Here is a 19,972-nt window from a genome sequence, read left to right as displayed (position 1 = left end):
AGTATCTCATTTTAGAGGCTTGTTATACATTAGGTGCTGGGCCTAGTCTGACAGAGGTGGCATTGAACTGTATGTGTGCATAGTGGGTTCTGGTCTGGTCTGGACTTTGCAGTCACCGGTTCACAATCATCTTGAGTTGGCCTCTGAACATAGAGCATTGCATGAAATAGATGTTTGGTTCATCAAATATAAACTTTGCTTACAGTAAGTGATTTTTGTATCACTTGTGTTAATGAAAAGCCAACCAAGTCCTGTTTGGTGGTCACATCTGGCACATCACAGAGAAATAAAACTACAAGGTATTCACATGGTTGACAAGTTTCCTACTTAAATGCCGAACACTTAATATCCCCTCTGACTTGCCCTCTGATCTCATACCAGCAAATATAAATCAATGACTAGTTTTCTTCTTGTCATTGACAGTGCACAGCTTCCAAGAACTACTGCTGGTATTTTGAAGGAGGCTACTCCATCCATTTAATGTAAGTATACTGTACACACACATGGGTAACAAAATTACCTGGACACAGACAACATTTAATTGTAGCATACATTATATTTATTGTTAAGACATTCATATTTTACAACACATCTTCATTTAACCAGGTAAGTTGACTGAGAACACATTCTCATTTACAGCAACGACCTGGGGAATCGTTACAGGGGAGAGGAGATGAATGAGCCAATTGTAAGCTGGGGAAGATCAGGTGACTATGATGGTATGAAGGCCAGACTGGGAATTTAGCCAGGAGACCAGGGTTAACACCCCTACTCTTACTATAAGTGTCATGGGATCTTCAGTGACCACAGAGAATCAGGACACCCATTTAACATCCCATCTGAAAGACAGCACCCTACACAGGGGAATGTCCCCAATCACTGCCTTAAGAATTGGGATATTTTTTTTTTAGACCAGAGGAAAGTGTGTCTCCTACTGGCCCTCCAACAGCACCTCCAGCAGTATCTGGTCTCCCATCCAGAGACTGACCAGGACCAACGCTGCTTAGCTTCAGAAGCAAGCCAGCAGTGGGATGCAGGGTGGTATGCTGCTGATTGAACTGTTTGTGAACTTAAAGAGTGCAGTCTATTGATTCCCTCTGGCTTGTTTAAAGACCGGGTTGTGTTTGATTAAAGAAAGTGGTCCCTGGATGTGGATGAATACAGCAAGATCACCAGATTGGAAAAGTTCTAATGAGTTAATACCGGCCTATGACTGACTGATTTTGGCTGTCATTCATATAGGATGCCGTCGAAGCGGCGAGGGGAAAGAAAGAATAAGCTGTAACTTTTCCCAATCCAATCATAAAATCCCACACAGCATCCACTGGGTTGAGAAATCACCTCATTGAAGCTCTTTGATTTCGATCTAAATCATTGAACCAATGGGCTAAGCATTAGTCTTCAGACCAAGTCTTTGAAATTATAAAGACATGTTGGCCACTAAGCTGGCCACTATGCTTTTAGAAATGCATTACAGTGGTGATACATCAGTAGGAGTTGAAGTTATGGTGGTAGAGAAAGGAGATCTTTACTGCATTGACTGGGAGATTTGGATTGCATTGCCTCTGTAAAAAAAAAGTGCACACACAGATCTACTGAAATAGAGTATAGTGCAGGCAGACTGTGTGGAATTATAGTGCACTATTAAGAGACTGCTGGCTCAGCTCTATGCCCATCCGACACGAGTGTAAATGGAACGTCATTCCATTTTTATGCACTTTTCACTCTTTGCGTATTCTGAACTTGAACTTAATCATGGGAATAGCATGATCTTGAGCTGCTATTAGTTCTGGTGGAGATCTAAGAAATTAAGGTGTGGTGAAGGTGTGTTTATAATTACGCTGTAATCTGACCTTGACTTAATTCCCTCATAATTCCACCACTTTTACCCGAGAGTAAACCATGAATAAGGTCGAAAGAACCTACTGGTTCCAAGTGGAAAAAAACATCTCCTTAATTTCTTTTGATAGAAATAACAGTATTCTCCATGCACTGTAATTCACAACATGATAAGAACTATTGAAAGGAGCTAGATAAATGAGTAATTAGTTTGGATAAGGGAATTGTAAATATAAATTATACTTGTTTTTGATCTGTTTTAGAAAAAAAAGACGTAGGCAGTGGTGATCCAGAGCCTATTTAGAGGGGGGTTTAGTTGTTTGGATTTTTACAAATTATCTTTGAAAGACAGGGTCCTGAAAAAGGGACATTTCTTTTTTTGCTTGGTCTGATCATGTCAACATCATACTTTCAAAATCTTAGCTAGCAGTCATCATCATGAATCAAGTCAACAATCTACTGGCAAATCCTTTTGAATTCTAATCATATGAAGAGAAATAATGAAAGGGAAATGATAGATAAAATCGGTGCTCATCGGACAGTGGACATAAATATTACACAACAAGTTGGAAATTGCAAATTCAACAATGAGTGGTTTGGAAGGAATAAGTGGCTAACTGCAAGCATTGCAAAACAACCATTAATCTGCTATTCAGTGGAGTGGCTGTGTAGTCCCAAGTCTAAGATTAAGGGTCTCTTTTCCTAGTTTAAAATTATAAACATTCAGCATTGGCCATGCTGTCAATGAATCATCATTTGTGCCTTGCTCAAAACAACAGTTAACTCGGAACTCCAAAATCGGACTTTAGTGAGTTCAAGACAACTGAGAAAATACTGGGGAAAAAAAATACTTTTTGAACTTTCATCCAACTCGGAATTGTACATTTGGAACTCAGGCTTCTTTTTAGAGCTACAACGTGAAGATCACTGACAATCATCATGATTCAACTCTTTTTTTCTCGAGTTCCCAGTTGTCTTGAAAGCACCATAAATCCAGAGAATGCCAGACTTTGATGACAAAGTTTGATGGCAAAATTTGCCCACGAAGGACCGCCGCGACACCTCGCTGTTCAAGTGAGCACAGCACAACAAGGTGAGTCCTAAAATGTCTTGTATGCTGATGCATAAATTATGTAATATGCCAGGGAGATATGCACACTGTAGCAAAGAAAGTAATACTAAGTGTATGTTGTGTAGTATGCTGTAATTAGCCAATGTGCCTCACCCTAATAATTTGGTATATTTTCACCTCTTCATTTCTCCTACTGTTATGACTTGGTGGTGCACATGTAGCCTATAACCTGTTTTTGAGAAATGTAATCATCGAATATTGTAAGAGCTTTCATTGTCTTACAGTATATGCCCCTTTTATTTATCCTATGGTTCTGAGTTGGTGTACAGGGAGAACACTGTGAGAACAGCCCATGTTCTGAATTATGTTGCTGTACATTTCAAAAGTGCTGAACAAATAGTTAAATAGACTACGTCCGTCCTAGCTCGCTCATGAATGTCTTCATCGAAATTACGGATGGACTCTTATCTGCTTGTCGTCCCCTTATGCAATAGTTTGTACATCTCATTTGTCAGTGGAAACTACATTTGTTTAAGCAAGTCAGCCATGTCAGCTATGTTTTTTTTAAAGGCAGTAAATGAGGCTGAATGAACTGTAGCCCTGCCAGATAAGGCTCCGCTAATAGCCAGGTGTAGCAGTGGTAAGGTGTTGGGACTCTGCTGTTGGGACAGCTTTATGTAGGCCCTAACAGTTTGTGGGTACCATTTGTCACCATTATAGTGCAATTAATGTATAGTTTAGTGTTGTGTTGTGTAGTGGCTTTGCTGGCATGTATCCCACATTTTAGTTTTTTTTGCCCCACGTGCTCCAGCAGGTATATCTCACTGGTCACCCCCAAAGCCACCCCCAAAGCCAATTCTTCCTTTGGCCGCCTCACCTTCCAGTTCTCTGCTGCCAATGACTGGAACGAACTGCAAAAATCACTAAAGCTGGAGACTCTTACCTCCCTCACTAGCTTTAAACACCAGCTGTCAGAGCAGCTCAAAGATCTCTGCACCTGCACATAGCTCATCTGTAAATTAGCCCATCCAATCTACCTCATCCCCATACTGTATTTATTTATCTTGCTCCTTTGCACCCCAGTATCTCTACTTGCACATACAGTGGGGCAAAAAAGTATTTAGTCAGCCACCAATTGTGCAAGTTCTCCCACTTAAAAAGATGAGAGGCCTGTAATTTTCATCATAGGTACACTTCAACTATGACAGACAAAATGAGAAAGAAAATCCAGAAAATCACTGTAGGATTTTTTATTTATTTATTTGCAAATTGTGGTGGAAAATAAGTATTTGGTCAATAACAAAAGTTCATCTCAATACTTTGTTATACCCTTTGTTGGCAATGACAGAGGTCAAACGTTTTCTGTAAGTCTTCACAAGGTTTTCACACACTGTTGCTGGTATTTTGGCCCATTTCTCCATGCAGATCTCCTCTAGAGCAGTGATGTTTTGGGGCTGTTGCTGGGCAACACGGACTTTAAACTCCCTCCAAAGATTTTCTATGGGGTTGAGATCTGGAGACTGGCTAGGCCACTCCAGGACCTTGAAATGCTTCTTACGAAGCCACTCCTTCGTTGCCCGGGCGGTGTGTTTGGGATCATTGTCATGTTAAAAGACCCAGCCACGTTTCATCTTCAATGCCCTTGCTGATAGAAGGAGGTTTTCACTCAAAATCTCACAATACATGGCCCCATTCATTCTTTCCTTTACGCGGATCAGTCGTCCTAGTCCCTTTGCAGAAAAACAGCCCCAAAGCATGATGTTTCCACCCCCATGCTTCACAGTAGGTATGGTGTTCTTTGGATGCAACTCAGCATTCTTTGTCTTCCAAACACGACGAGTTGAGTTTTTACCAAAAGGTAATATTGTGGATTCATCTGACCATATGACATTCTCCCAATCTTCTTCTGGATCATCCAAATGCTCTCTAGCAAACTTCAGACGGGCCTGGACATGTACTGGCTTAAGCAGGGGGACACGTCTGGCACTGCAGGATTTGAGTCCCTGGCGGCGTAGTGTATTACTGATGGTAGGCTTTGTTACTTTGGTCCCAGCTCTCTGCAGGTCATTCACTAGGTCCCCCCGTGTGGTTCTGGGATTTTTGCTCACCGTTCTTGTGATAATTTTGACCCCACGGGGTGAGATCTTGCGTGGAGCCCCAGATCGAGGGAGATTATCAGTGGTCTTGTAACGGTTCTCTTGTGGTGAAGGAGAGTCGGACCAAAATGCAGCGTGTAGATTGCGATCCATAATTTAATAAACAAACGTAACACAAATCTAAATACAAACACTACAAAAACAATAAACGTAACGAAAACCGAAACAGCCTATACTTGTGTAACCTAACACATAGACAGGAACAAGGACACTAAAGACAATCACCCACGACAAACTCAAAGAATATGGCTGCCTAAATATGGTTCCCAATCACAGACAACGATAAACACCTGCCTCTGATTGAGAACCACTCCAGACAGCCATAGACTTTGCTAGATACCCCACTAAGCTACAATCCCAATACCAACACCAAAACCCCAAGACAAAACACACCACAATACAAAAACCCCATGCCACACCCTGGCCTGACCCAATACATGAAGATAAACACAAAATACTTCGACCAGCGCGTGACAGAACCCCCTAAGGTGCGGACTCCCGAACGCACCTCAAAACAATAGGGAGGGTCCGGGTGGGCGTCTGTCCATGGTGGCGGCTCCGGCGCGGGACGTGGACCCCACTCAGTCAATGACTTAGTCCCCTCTCCTCGCGTCCCTGGATAGTCCACCCTCGCCGCCGACCATGGCCTAGTAGTCCTCACCCAGAACCCCACTGGACTGAGGAGCAGATCGGGACTGAAGGACAGCTCGGGACTGAGGCAGCTAGGGACTGAGGGGAAGCTCGGGAGTGAGAGAAAGCTCGGGAGTGAGAGGAAGCTCAGGAGTGAGAGGAAGCTCAGGAGTGAGAGGAAGCTCAGAAGTGAGAGGAAGCTCAGGAGTGAGAGGAAGCTCAGGCAGGTTGATGGATCTACCAGATCCTGGCTGACTGGCAGATCCTGGCTGACTGGCGGATCCTGGCTGACTGGCGGATCCTGGCTGACTGGCAGATCCTGGCTGACTGGCGGATCCTGGCTGACTGGCAGATCTGGAAGAGTCTGGTTGACTAGCAGATCTGGAAGAGTCTGGTTGACTAGCAGATCTGGAAGAGTCTGGCTGACTGGCAGATCTGGAAGAGTCTGGTTGACTGGCAGATCTGGAAGAGTCTGGCTGACTGGCAGATCTGGAAGAGTCTGGCTGACTGGCGGATCTGGAAGAGTCTGGCTGACTGGCAGATCTGGAAGAGTCTGGCTGACTGGCGGATCCTGGCAGACTGAAAGATCTGGCTGCTCCATGCTGACTGGCGGCTCTGGCTGCTCCACGCTGACTGGCGGCTCTGGCTGCTCCATGTAGGCTGACAGCTCTGGCGGCTTCTTACAGACTGGCAGCTCTGGCGGCTCCGTGCAGACTGGCAGCTCATTGCAGACTGGCAGCTCCTTACAGACTGGCAGCTCCTTGCATACTGACAGCTCCGTGCAGACTGGCAGCTCCGTGCAGACTGGCGGCTCCTTGCAGACTGGCAGCTCCTTGCAGACTGGCAGCTCTGGCTGCTTCATGCAGACTGACAACTCTGGCTGCTTCATGCAGACTGACAACTCTGGCTGCTCCATGCAGACTGACAGCTCTGGCTGCTCCATGCAGACTGACAGCTCTGGCTGCTCCATGCAGACTGACAGCTCTGGCTGCTCCATGTAGACTGGCAGCTCTGGCTGCTCCATGCAGACCGACAGCTCTGGCTGCTCCATGCAGGCTGGCAGCTCTGGAGAGGCGAGGCGCACTGTAGGCCTGATGCGTGGTGCTGGAACTGGTGGTACTGAACCGAGGACACGCACAGGAAGCCTGGTGCGGGGAGCTGCCACCGGAGGGCTGGTGTGTGGAGGTGGTACTGGATAGACCGGACCGTGCAGGCGCACTGGAGCTCTTGAGCACCGAGCCTGCCCAACCTTACCTGGCGCGATGCCCACTCTAGCCCGGCCGATACGCGGAGCTGGAATATACCGCACCGGGCTATGCACCCGCACTGGGGACACCGTGCGCACCACTGCATAACACGGTGCCTGCCCGGTCTCTCTAGCCCCCCGGTAAGCACAGGGAGTTTGCGCAGGTCTCCTACCTGGCGTAGCCATACTCCCTGTGAGCCCCCAAGACATTTTGGGGCTGACTCTCGGGCTTCCGTCCGCGCCGCCATGCTTGCTTCGCCAACTCCATTCTCCGATAACCTTCTGCGCACTGCTCCATCGAATCCCAGGCGGGCACCGGCACTCTCCCTGGGTCGACCGCCCACCTGTCTATCTCCTCCCAAGAAGTATAGTCCATACTGTCCTCCTCTTTGGGCTGCTCCTGTTGCCTCTTCTCCTGCTGCACCTTTGGGCGGCTACACTCCCCTGGTTTAGCCCAGGGTCCTCTCCCGTCGAGGATTTCCTCCCATGTCCAGAAATCCTTATTGCGCATCTCCTCTTTGGGCTGCTCCTGCCTGTTGACACGCTGCTTGGTCCGTTTGTGGTGGGTGATTCTGTAACGGTTCTCTTGTGGTGAAGGAGAGTCGGACCAAAATGCAGTGTGTAGATTCCGATCCATAATTTAATAAACAAACGTAACACGAATCTAAATACAAACACTACAAAAACAATAAACGTAACGAAAACCGAAACAGCCTATACTTGTGTAACCTAACACATAGACAGGAACAAGGACACTAAGGACAATCACCCACGACAAACTCAAAGAATATGGCTGCCTAAATATGGTTCCCAATCACAGACAACGATAAACACCTGCCTCTGATTGAGAACCACTCCAGACAGCCATAGACTTTGCTAGATACCCCACTAAGCTACAATCCCAATACCAACACCAAAACCCCAAGACAAAACACACCACAATACAAAAACCCCATGCCACACCCTGGCCTGACCCAATACATGAAGATAAACACAAAATACTTCGACCAGGGCGTGACAGGTCTTATATGTCTTCCATTTCCTAATAATTGCTCCCACAGTTGATTTATTCAAACCAAGCTGCTTATCTATTGCAGATTCAGTCTTCCCAGCCTGGTGCAGGTCTACAATTCTGTTTCTGGTGTCCTTTGACAGCTCTTTGGTCTTGGCCATAGTGGAGTTTGGAGTGTGACTGTTTGAGGTTGTGGGCAGGTGTCTTTTGTACTGATAACAAGTTCAAACAGGTGCCATTAATACAGGTAACGAGTGGAGGACAAAGGAGCCTCTTAAAGAAGAAGTTACAGGTCTGTGAGAGCCAGAAATCTTGCTTGTTTGTAGGTGACCAAATACTCATTTTCCACCATAATTTGCAAATAAATTCATAAAAAATCCTACAATGTGATTTTCTGGATTTTTTTCGGCTTTTGTCTGTCATAGTTGAAGTGTACCTATGATGAAAATTACAGGCCTCTCTCATCTTTTTAAGTGGGAGAACTTGCACAATTGGTGGCTGACTAAATACTTTTTTGCCCCACTGTACATCTTCTGCACATTCTACCATTCCAGTGTTTAATTGCTATATTGTAATTACTTCGCCACCATGCCCTATTTATTGCCTTACCTCCCTTATTCTACCTCATTTGCACATGCTGTATATAGATGTTTGTGCTGTATTATTGATTGTATGTTTGTTTATTCCATGTGTAACTCTGTGTTGTTGTATGTGTCGAACTGCTTTGCTTTATCTTGGCCAGTTTGCAGTTGCAAATGAGAACTTGTTCTCAACTAGCCTACCTGGTTAAATAAAATTAAATAAATAAAAACATGCTAAAATCGCCACTGCATGTAGGCTAATTCAATCGTTATGGAGCAGAGTGCAGACCAAGCTGTACAGTTTGAACCCAAAGCATGGCGCAATACTTAGCTGTGTCATCACACAGTTCCATGGTTAGCATAGGCAATAGAGGTGAGTATAGCCTACTATTGTACACTCTTCACCCTATTTTAATTCTATATGCACTAATCTTCCAACATTACCAAGGGTTAAAGAACTGAATGTGGCAATTTTCAGAATGACTCAAACCACTGTATTTTTTATTCATCAATATATTCCATTGCTAAAGTCTCTCCAAACCAGCATTTTTTTATGATTCATACATACTTTCCTAACCCTAAAATTTGTGATGTGCTGCTAAAGACTTGTGTAATGGATGGCCTTCAAAGGATACTTCCGGATTTTTCTTTTTCTCCCCAATTTCGTGGTATCCAATTATTAGTAGTTACTATCTTCTTTCATCGCTACAACTCCCGTACGGGCTCGGGAGAGACGAAGGTCGAAAGTCATGCGTCCTCCGAAACACAACCCAACCAAGCCACACTGCTTCTTAACACAGCGCGCATCCAACCAGGAAGCCAGCCGCACCAATATGTCGGAGGAAACACCGTGCACTTGGCGACCTTGGTTAGCCTGCACTGCGCCCGACCCGCCACAGGAGTCGCTGGTGCGCGATGAGACAAGGATATCCCTACCGGCCTAACCCGGACGACACTAGGCCAATTGTGCGTTGCCCCACGGACCTCCCAGTCGCGGCCGGCTGCGACAGAGCCTGGGCGCGAACCCAGAGTCTCTGGTTATACTTTCGGATTTGACAATGATGTCCTTTATCTACTTCCCCAGAGTCAGAAGAACTAGTGGATACAATTTTTATGTCTCTGTGTCCAGTGCCGTGGAATATTTCTGATTCAAAGGAGCAAGACTTTGTAATTTCTTGTCATCTTTATTTAATATCGATTCATTATTGCAATGAAGCGGGTGGATTCCACACTCTGAAATGTGATGCGAGAACTCAACGAGCAGAACCGAGCCACAGTATTTCTTAGTTAAGGCACATACTCCTGAATACGTGACAAACAACAGATGTCTGGAAAAGTTGGTATGAATCATAAAGGTTAGGATTTTTATGTGAGAAAGAGTATCCCCCAGCCAGATAGCATTTACTGTGAGGACTGTTCAAATTGTATAGAAACGAGGGTTTGGCCCCTAAGACAAGGTTCCTCCTATCAGCCGCCCACACCAGAGACATCTCCTCCCTGGTACCTCACAGTATACAAACACCAACTCATTCTATGGAATGCAGGCTGTATGTTTTATCACCAAGGCATCATAAATCAATTGCTAGCACCAAGGCCCAGTCGCCAAGGCCCAAGCCCAACCCCAGTCCCACAGACACAGATGAGAGTACTCATCAAACCTTATTTGATGCATAAACAGTATTATAACATAATCTTGGCATGTTTCTACCATACCAGTATGAAGGAAGTTAAGAGTATCTGCTAGAATGCTAGCAGATACCTATAAACTTCATCATTGCACTAGTGCAGTGGTGATTTTAGCATGTACATCTTAGTGGGGAAAAAAACTAAATGTGGGATGCATGCCAGCAAAGCCACTACACAAGACTAAGTAATACATTAATTGCACTATTATGGTGACGAACGGTGTCCACAAACTGTTAGGGCCTACATAAAGCTGTCCCAACAGCAGCACTTTTGAAATGTACAGTGACAGAATTCAGAACATGGGCCGTTCTTACAGTATACTCCTTTTACAACAAGCTAGAACCGTAGGATAAATAAAAGGGGCATATAAACAGACAAGGAAAGCTCAAAGATTACATTTCTCTAAAACAGGTTATAGGCTACATGTGCACTACCAAGTTAAAACAGTAGGCAAAATTAAGAGGTGAAAATAGAATTATTAGGGTGAGACACATGGAACGCCGTTTGGGTCTTTTATGTGTCAAAAAAGATACACATCTATTTGATGCGTTAAAGAAGCTTTTAATTTGACACGTGTGGCCACAAACGATATGTTTACAATACTGAATTGGTGAAAATAGACCAAATGATTAGGGTGAGGTACATGTGTAGTAAGCTGTTAGTAGCCCAACATACACTTATTATTACTTTCTTAGATACAGTATACAGTTGAAGTCGGAAGTTTACATACACCTTAGCCAAATACATTTAAACTCAGTTTTTCACAATTCCTGACATTTAATCCGAGTAAAAATGCCCTGTCTTAGGTCAGTTAGGATCACCACTTTATTTTAAGAATGTGAAATGTCAGAATAATAGTAGAGAGAATGATTTATTTCAGCTTTTATTTCTTTCATCACATTCCCAGTGGGTCAGAAGTTTACATACACTCAATTAGTATTTGGTAGCATTGTCTATAAATTGTGTAACGTCAAACGTTTCGGATAGCCTTCCACAAGCTTCCCACAATAAGTTGGGTGAATTTTGGCCCATTCCTCCTGACAGAGCTGGTGTAACTGAGTCAGGTTTGTAGGCCTCCTTGCTCACACATGCTTTTTCAGTTCTGCCCACAAATGTTCTATAGGTTTGAGGTCAGGGCATTGTGATGGCCACTCCAATACCTTGACGTTGTTGTCCTCAAGCTATTTTGGCACAACTTTGGAAGTGTGCTTGGGGGCATTGTCCATTTGGAAGACCCATTTGCGACCAAGCTTTAACTTCCTGACTGATGTCTTGAGATGTTGCTTCAATATATCCACATAATTTTCCTACCTCATGATGGTATCTAATTTGTGAAGTGCACCAGTCCCTCCTGCAGCAAAGCACCCCCACAACATGATGCTGCCACCCCCGTGCTTCACGGTTGGGATGGTGTTCTTCGGCTTGCAAGCCTCCCCCTTTTCCCTCGAAACATAACAATGGTCATTATGGCCAAACAGTTCTATTTTTGTTTCATCAGATCAGAGGACATTTCTCCAAAAAGTACGATCTTAGTCCCCATGTGCAGTTGCAAACCGTAGTCTGGATTTTTTATGCCGGTTTTGGAGCATTGGCTTCTTCATTGCTGAGCGGCATTTCAGGTTATGTTGATATAAGACTTGTTTTACTGTGGATATAGATACTTTTGTACCTGTTTCCTCCAACATATTCACCAGGTCCTTTGCTGTTATTCTGGGATTGATTTGCATTTTTCGCACCAAAGTACGTTCATCTCTAGGAGACAGAACGTGTCTCCTTCCTGAGCATTATGACGGCTGCGTGGTCCCATGGTGTTTAAACGTGCGTACTATTGCTTGTACAGATAAACATGGTACCTTCAGATTTTTGGAAATTGCTCCCAAGGATGAATCAGACTTGTGAAGATCTACCTTTTTTTTCCTGAGGTCTTGGCTGATTTATTTAGATTTTCCCATGAGGTCAAGCAAAGAGGCACTGAGTTTGAAGTTAGGCCTTCAAATACATCCACAGGTTCACCTCCAATTGACTCAAATGATTTCAATTAGCCTACCAGAGTTTCTGAAGCCATGATATAATTTTCGGGAATTTTCCAAGCTGTTTAAAGGCACAGTCAACTTAAGTGTATGTCAACTTCTGACACACTGGAATTGTGATACAGTGAATTATAAATTAATCTGAATCTGGGGAAGTAAATAAAAGGTCTCATTGCCAAAATCCTGAAGTATCACTTTAATGCTGAAAGCTGGTAATTTAGCTCTCACCCTTCTAGTACGGCTGGTGTTGAAATACAGTACAAAATACTGACAGTAGGAGAGGGAGCATTTTAAATGTTGAGGAGGATTTGTCATGGAAGTGGTTTGCTGTCTATTTAGCCAGAGGATTTAACGTTCAGTACAGCTCAGTGGATGATGAACATTTCTCTGAAATCTGTAATGATTCCATAAATAATCTCTCCTCCATGTTTAAAACTGAAGCTGCTATACACCCTTGAAAAACATCAGACACTGCTGCTCTCTGTGCAGGGCAGATCTGAAGACTGGAACTGCCAAATCACATCTCTGCCTGACACAATCAGCCCCACCCCATCAAAAAAACATCACACTGTATCAAACATATTATCCTATAATAATCATTTTTTACTAAGTATGATTAATTGTTAACTTTCAAAAAAAATATACAAAATAAATAAATAAATGGCTACCTAAAAGTTCCAATATTTGACGTAGAAAACTTTTTGTATCTGGGCGAGGGTATGTGTGTGTGTGTGTGTCGCACACACTGTAGTCAAGTCACAGAGAACAATTCATCATCAGATTTCCTCTATACAGATGCTGACAATTGATCTGCAGGGGGTTCAGATAGCGATCCAATTTCAGCTCAGGGACTCAAGACAAACTGAAATGAATGGACGTGGAACTAAACTCAGTGTACCCTCAATAGTTTACTCAATATTCATCTTAGACCGCAGAGCAGTTTTCATCTGCTTGACGTGTCTATTTTACTGGGCCACTTGGTATTTTTCTCAGACTTTTCCCGCAGTATTGTAAATTGTACTGTGCTTATGAGAACTGCCATTTGTTAATGTGTTTTGATAGGGATGTTGGAAGACTATACTGTTTGCACAAAAGCCGTCTCCTAGTCAGTATTCTAGATGCTGGTGAATAACCTTTTCCTCTGTGTATGTGTGTGTGTGTGTGTATTGTAGATGCCGATCGTATGAGGACTGTTGTGGGACACGGTGCTGTGTCCGAGCCCTCTCCATCCAGAGACTATGGTACTTCTGGTGAGTTCCCCCAATAATAGCCTGCCAGTCTTACTTCTCTCCTCCCTCCTCTCTCTCTTTTTCTCAATCGTCTTTTTGTCTCGCTCTGTATTTTTCACTCTCTCTCGCATCAACTTGCTCCCTGCATGTACTTGTGTGCATTTATGCATAAGACATTTTAGTTTGTTCATAGAGTTTGCGGTCCTTTGGGAACTTCTTTGTTTCTACTTAGAACATGCCCTTCATGCGAGGGCTTCTTGCTGTAGCTTAAAATAGCTATACTGGCTCACAGTGAAATGCTTAATTGTTATGACATGATCCTAATATGCAATTCAGTCAGAAACTACTCTCTCGTGTGTGTGTGTGTGTGTGTGTGTGTGTGTGTGTGTGTGTGTGTGTGTACCACAGGAGGCTGCTGATGGGAGGACTTCTCATAATGGCTGGAATGAAGTAAATGGAATGGTTTCAAACACATGGAAACCATGTGTTTGATGTGTTCAATAACATTCCATTCACTCCGTTCCAGCCATTACTATGAGCCCATCCTCCCCAATTAAGGTGCCACTAGCCTCCTGTGGTGTGTGTGGGTTTCTTTACTTTACTGACTTAATTGTCCCCATGGGGATATGTTGTTGCAGTGTCATGTACACGTTTAAAGTGGCGTTTAAATAACAAAACAAATTGACAATACAACTTTCATAACAGTTACGTACCAATAAAAAGAGAGTAGCCTGCTGGCCTTACTGGGTCGGTAGGAACATTAGCCCGAGCTGCTTAGGAGGGATATCACACCTGGCACAAATGATTGTCTAGTTCTGTTTTTCCTGCTGAGGGGTGCCCAATACCTGTGCCCAGAGGGGAGTAGTTCAAAGTCCGGGTACAGACGGTGGCTTGGGTCTAAAATTATTTGTCATACTTCAGCATAGAAGTTCCTCTTGACCAATGGTCCCTCAAATTTTGGGGGGAACTGAGCACATTTTAGGTCTTGTAAGCGGAAACTTGAACATTGTGAGATTTTTGTGCAACTCCTGGCACGTGTTTACAGTGAACACTAAGGCTGTACCCTTACAGTTTTAGATGGTTGCCAATAGGCTATTGTGGCTATTTGAGCATAAAGTAGACCTACCAACAAAACCAATGGAGCAAATCTCATAAAATGTTCACATGGAAATAGCTTTTGATTTCTATGATATAGCCTACAGTAACCTATATGTGGTGTTCAGTACAGGCCTACATTGCATGAGACTTTTAAAAGCGTGTTTACATTATGAAGGGCTTGACATCAATTAATGATTTTTTACTTGGTCTTTAACACCATGGGCCAAATAGGTGACTGTAAATTGCTTTGTATTGTGTTGTATGACCAAGAAACCACTTTACAAAACAAAATGTATGATTATTACAATGTAGGCTGGCTATTTGCATATTCAAGCCTGTCTCAAAATACGACACTGCCCCTTTAAGACATACGTTTTTCATCTGACTGACTTTTCAAAGACAACTTGAAATGTAGCCTACAGGTTTTGTGCTCTTGTGTGAAGAAGTATCTCCCTGTTGCTGACCTATACTTATCTATAACTTGGCTAATAACTCGCAAAGAATATCAACATGTGCACGCACACGCGCTGCTGTACGCACTGATCTGAACTGGGTGATTGAAAGACCGCTCGTGGGCTACCTCGGCCAATATAATTATACTCCATTGCGCTCTGGCTCTGCCTACAACAAAATCACAGACCCAATCTTGCAAAGTTAGATTTGTTTTGGTTCGTTTCATTGAAAAGGGGCTGATATAATGTTGATCAGAGAAAAATAAAAAACATTGATCTATATAGTGCAAACTAATGGGACGAACTTAGTTAAATTCAGTCTCGTCTTTGCGTGTCGTGGTATTTATTCAGTGCAGCAGTCCTTCACGAGGGAACATTGGTCTTGACTTTAGTTTGTTCTTCAGTTCAGTACACCAGTTTGAAAGAAAGGTCCCTATACTATATTTAAACAATAAGCCGTGGGGGTGGTATATAGCCAATATACCACGGCTACGGGCTGTTCTTAAGCACGACTCAACGGGGAGTCCCTGGATACAGCTCTTAGCCATGGTATATTGGCCATATACTATAAACCCCCGAGGTGCCTTATTGCTATTATGAACTGTTTATTAGAGCAGTAAAAATATATATTTTTTGTCATACCTGTGGTATAGCTTCTGTTATAAACTTGGTGATTCGTGCCTTGAATGCTGATTGGCTGACAGCCTTATACCAGGGGTATGACAAAATATTTATTTTAACTGCTCTAATTACGTTGGTAACAAGTTGATAATAACAATTGTGGTATATGGCCAATAGGGCTGTAACCAGGCACTCCTTATGCACAACACAACACGAACAGCCCTTAGCCGTGGTATATTGGCCATATACCACACCCCCTCATGCCTTATTCCTTAAATATACCACGGCTGTCAGACAATTAGCATTCAGGGCTCGAACCGCCCAGTTTATAATTTCAAATGAATCCTTCACCTAGCCCCCATCTTAAATCAGATGCAATAAGACAATGGCCCCATTTATACCTGGTGCTAACATGTGTCCTTTGTCCTGATCTTGTCCACAATCTGATTGTGCCCAATTTTTTTTGGACAGGTGTAGACAAAAAAAAAGATGCATTGTGATCTGATCTCCCTGACCACCTCCGGAGGTAGTTAGGCACGTATTTGGTCTGGATATCTCACAAGTGTAGACAGATCTTGACAGTGAGACCATTTAAAAAAAATCATTGACAGGTGGCACCATTGTCTTATGCAGTGGCCCCCCTGTTTTGCATGTTATTTTGGTATTAATACGTGTCACATATAAAGTTTGCAAACAATGTAAAAAACAAACAAACATTGATTTAATAATTTTCTATTTTTTTGCTTTCTTGAGTAAGGTAGCTCCAAATTGCAGGTGATTCAGCTTAGCTCAGTGCTTTCTGTGGTGGTGGGGCACCCATATGTGGTGGTGGGGCATCACACATCCCCTTATGCTCCATTCACCCCTTAAACTTACTCAACAGCGATCCCATCATTGATCTGAGCGCAACTGTTAATCTGGGTCACGGCACCACTGTAAACGAAATCACGCTGCTTGCTTAGTGAGTATCAATTCCTTCCGATTCGGCCCATGCCTGACAAGAACTCAGGACCTTTGCCTTGCTAGCACGTGACCGCCCTCTTGAAGCATCTTCTCACCAGTTGGTGCCACACGAAAAACTAGCTATTCACTGGCGCAAGTGGGGACACTTCAGGCTGAGGAATAAGTTTCACACATCCCCATGTGCTACATTAGCACCAGATTTAAACAAAGCTTATGAAAGATATTTTTGCAGACAGAAAAGTTAAAGCAAGGTCCCTCAGCCTTTTCAAACATTCAGAGACAATCCAATTAATATCAATATTGGGCTATTAAGGTATTTCTATACTAGTGTAGTAGAAATTTCTGACTGTCAAGGATGAACTCTTTCAGTCCAGTAAATTGAGCCCATGAATTCTATCAACAACTACCACTGATATCACAGAAGACTCAAGTCTAATTTCCTCAGTCAGAACATCTTGAAGCTCCTTATTCCTTTCATGCCATCTTTCTTTTATCTCTTAGTCTGACTATGTAAGGCCATGAATTGATGGTTAAGTAGCGTGTATTATGTACGTTTTTGCTGTCTTTGTTTGCAGGCTGCTGCTGATGATGGGTGTGTTGTTCTGCTGTGGGGCGGGGTTCTTCATCCGCAGATGCATGTACCCCTCCCCCTTCCTGAAGACACCTTTAATGTGGCATTCACCAGACACCCAATGACAGCTCCAGGTGAGTCCCATATGCACATCCTCCTCTTCTATTCCCTCTCCCACTCTTTCTCCTCCCACTCACTCCTCTCACTTTTCTTTTCTTACTCAATACCCCACTACCACAGCCTCTCTCCAGATCTTCTCTATTTTATCCCCACCCCCATCAAGTTATTTCCTTTTCTCCTTTCATCTCCCACTATTCCAGACTCAGCGCAGTCATTTATACATAGCAGAGTACAAATTAACCTTTCTCAATTTACTATAATAATCTGGTCAGAAAGGACCAGTCTCGGATCTCAGTACAGTGATTGACTCTCTTTTTCTGATTCTGGATCCAAAATAGCACACTGGTTCCTATATAGTCCACTACAAATAGGGTTTGGGCCAAAGGTAGTGCACTATGAAGGGAATAGGGTGCAATGTGGGACTAACACTGGGTCGGCTTCTTGGATCCATTCTGGCTGATGTCACTCTGAACACATTCTTGCTATTTTGACACACACACACACACACACACACACACTAGCCCCTCCACTCATTGATCTGGAAATATGGGTATTCATGTTTTGGCTCTGGAGGGAAGAAGAGTAAAATATAATAGTGCTATTATTCCATGTGTTTTCTGTGTTGAGGTTTAAAATGTGATACATTCTAGTTCAGTGCTACACCAAAATCTGTCACTGAGTGGACCAAATGGAACTGAGCTGAGAAATGCTGCTTATTCATATTCATGCCTTTAACACGTGCTCAGATTCGGACCTCTCTCACACCAAATGTCACTCAGTTCAGCTTTCACTGTAGCAGTCAGGCAGTGTAGCAGACAAGTCTGGACAACAGTGGTATTTTTGTGAAATGCCCTGTATTGCTGGCCACATTATTTACGTCAACCTTACGAAACAAAATACTGTGCGTAGATGGTGAACTACGTGAGTTGTCATTAATTTATCTACTCTCTTTGTCCTCCAGGACTGCAGCAGGCCAGCATGCAGAACTATGGGGACCCAGGAGGGATGATCCTCACCCCTACCTTCCCCTACAGCCCCCATCCCTACCCCTCCCACTTGGCAGCACCCTACCCACACCCAACCCCTCCTGCTTACTGCAACCTCCCTCCTCCACCCTATGAACAGGTGCTGCAGGCCTCCGAGAAGAGGTAACCTGGAGGAAAGACATTGGAATTAATGAAATGATTTCAAACCCTTCAGAGTTCCCAACGCCGCCACAACTGGCAGCAGAGCGAGAGAGAGTTCTCTGCACATCAATAAGGTAGGGTCACTATCCTACGTTTTGACTCATGAGTAAAAAGCGAGTCTGATATTCTAGACTACTAGAAATGGAATACCATCTCTACATTAAAAACATCTCATTAAGGGACGCTTTCCCGGACACAGATTAACGCTGGCCCTGGACCAAAAAGCATACATTTAAATAGCTTTTTAGTCCGGGACTAGGCTTAATCTGTGTCTGAGAAACCAGCCCTGAAAGCAGCTTCAGTCTGTATCACAATGAATCGGTGTCAAAGTGTTTGTTTTGACGTCACCTCTCGAAGAGACCCAACAGGATAAAAACAGACATGGATTCAGAAAGAGAGGTGCTCTGTCAACAACACTGTGTCAGCTGGAAGAGCAGCATCTATCTGAGCACAACTCACTCAGATCACCCACTCAGGATACTGTATTATCGCCCACTGTCTGGTATGTGTTTAATATCACTGCGGTTGGAGCATTTAGTATCTCTAGTTGAGGAACAAGTTTACTGTAGATCAGAAGCCTGTAATGCTGTGGACATACTATAGTCATGGCAAATCAGTTTAGCTTTGTCTCTTAATTCATTTTGGTGCATGACTTTCCTCTATATTTTATGCAATTTGCTAATGAATTCAGGTAAAGTGTGGTCATTGTTTAAAAAAAAAATACAAAAAAAAAAAATCACAGTATCCTGAATTAACAGAGGGTAAATATATCACCAGCTTGCCTAATAAAGTGATTAGTCTGGAAATAAATTGTGTTCCTTCCAAATATGACAAGTTAAGGTCGCTACAATGCTCTTTGCCCAGAATCCCAATGTAATATGTCTTACCACAACCTTCCAGTGCTCCCTTTTCCCATTCAACAGGAATACTGATACATCATGGAAGACTTTAAACCACTAGGTGTCAGTATGATGTTCAACATGCAGCCAGCTGTGTTGCAGTATGTGATCTGGAGGCAAGCTGCTGGGCTGTACAACACAAACCATTGATTTTCTATATCACATTAATTCTCATTCATTTCCAATGGATTGGATTCGTTTTGATCTTCACCCATTTTCTGAGTGTGCCACATTAAATCCTGCAAATGGGTGTTTTGTACATATCCTTCACACAACAGGTACAGTGCATTCGGAAGGTATTCAGACCCCTTGACTTTTTCCCCATTTTGTTACGTTACAGCCTTATTCTAAAATGGCTGAAATAACTGTTTTCCCCTCATCAATCTACACACAATACCCCATAATGAAAACAGGTTTTTACAAATGTTAGCAAATTTATATATTATTTAAATAAGTATTCAGACCCTTTGCTATGAGACTCGAAATTGAGCTCAGGTGCATCCTGTTTCCATTGAGCAATGAGATGTTTCTACAACTTGGAGTCAACCTGTGGTAAATTCAATTGATTGGACATGATTAT

General features: G+C 43.3%; 1 protein-coding gene across 1 annotated transcript; it reads left to right on the top strand.

Annotated features, from left to right (window-relative positions):
• The first annotated feature begins 2,545 nt into the window (after nt 1–2,545).
• Nucleotides 2,546–19,296, top strand: LOC112226883 (vesicular, overexpressed in cancer, prosurvival protein 1-like). Its single transcript, XM_024391530.2, has 3 exons — nt 2,546–2,932; nt 13,425–13,502; nt 18,268–19,296. The coding sequence occupies exons 1-3, from the start codon at nt 2,866–2,868 to the stop codon at nt 18,456–18,458; spliced, it is 336 nt and encodes a 111-aa protein (XP_024247298.1). The 5' UTR covers nt 2,546–2,865; the 3' UTR covers nt 18,459–19,296.
• The last annotated feature ends 676 nt before the right edge of the window (nt 19,297–19,972 follow it).

The sequence above is a fragment of the Oncorhynchus tshawytscha genome, linkage group LG28, assembly GCF_018296145.1.
Source record: "Oncorhynchus tshawytscha isolate Ot180627B linkage group LG28, Otsh_v2.0, whole genome shotgun sequence".
NCBI classification, from domain to species: Eukaryota; Metazoa; Chordata; class Actinopteri; order Salmoniformes; family Salmonidae; genus Oncorhynchus; species Oncorhynchus tshawytscha.
This window is presented reverse-complemented; position numbering and strand designations above follow the sequence as displayed.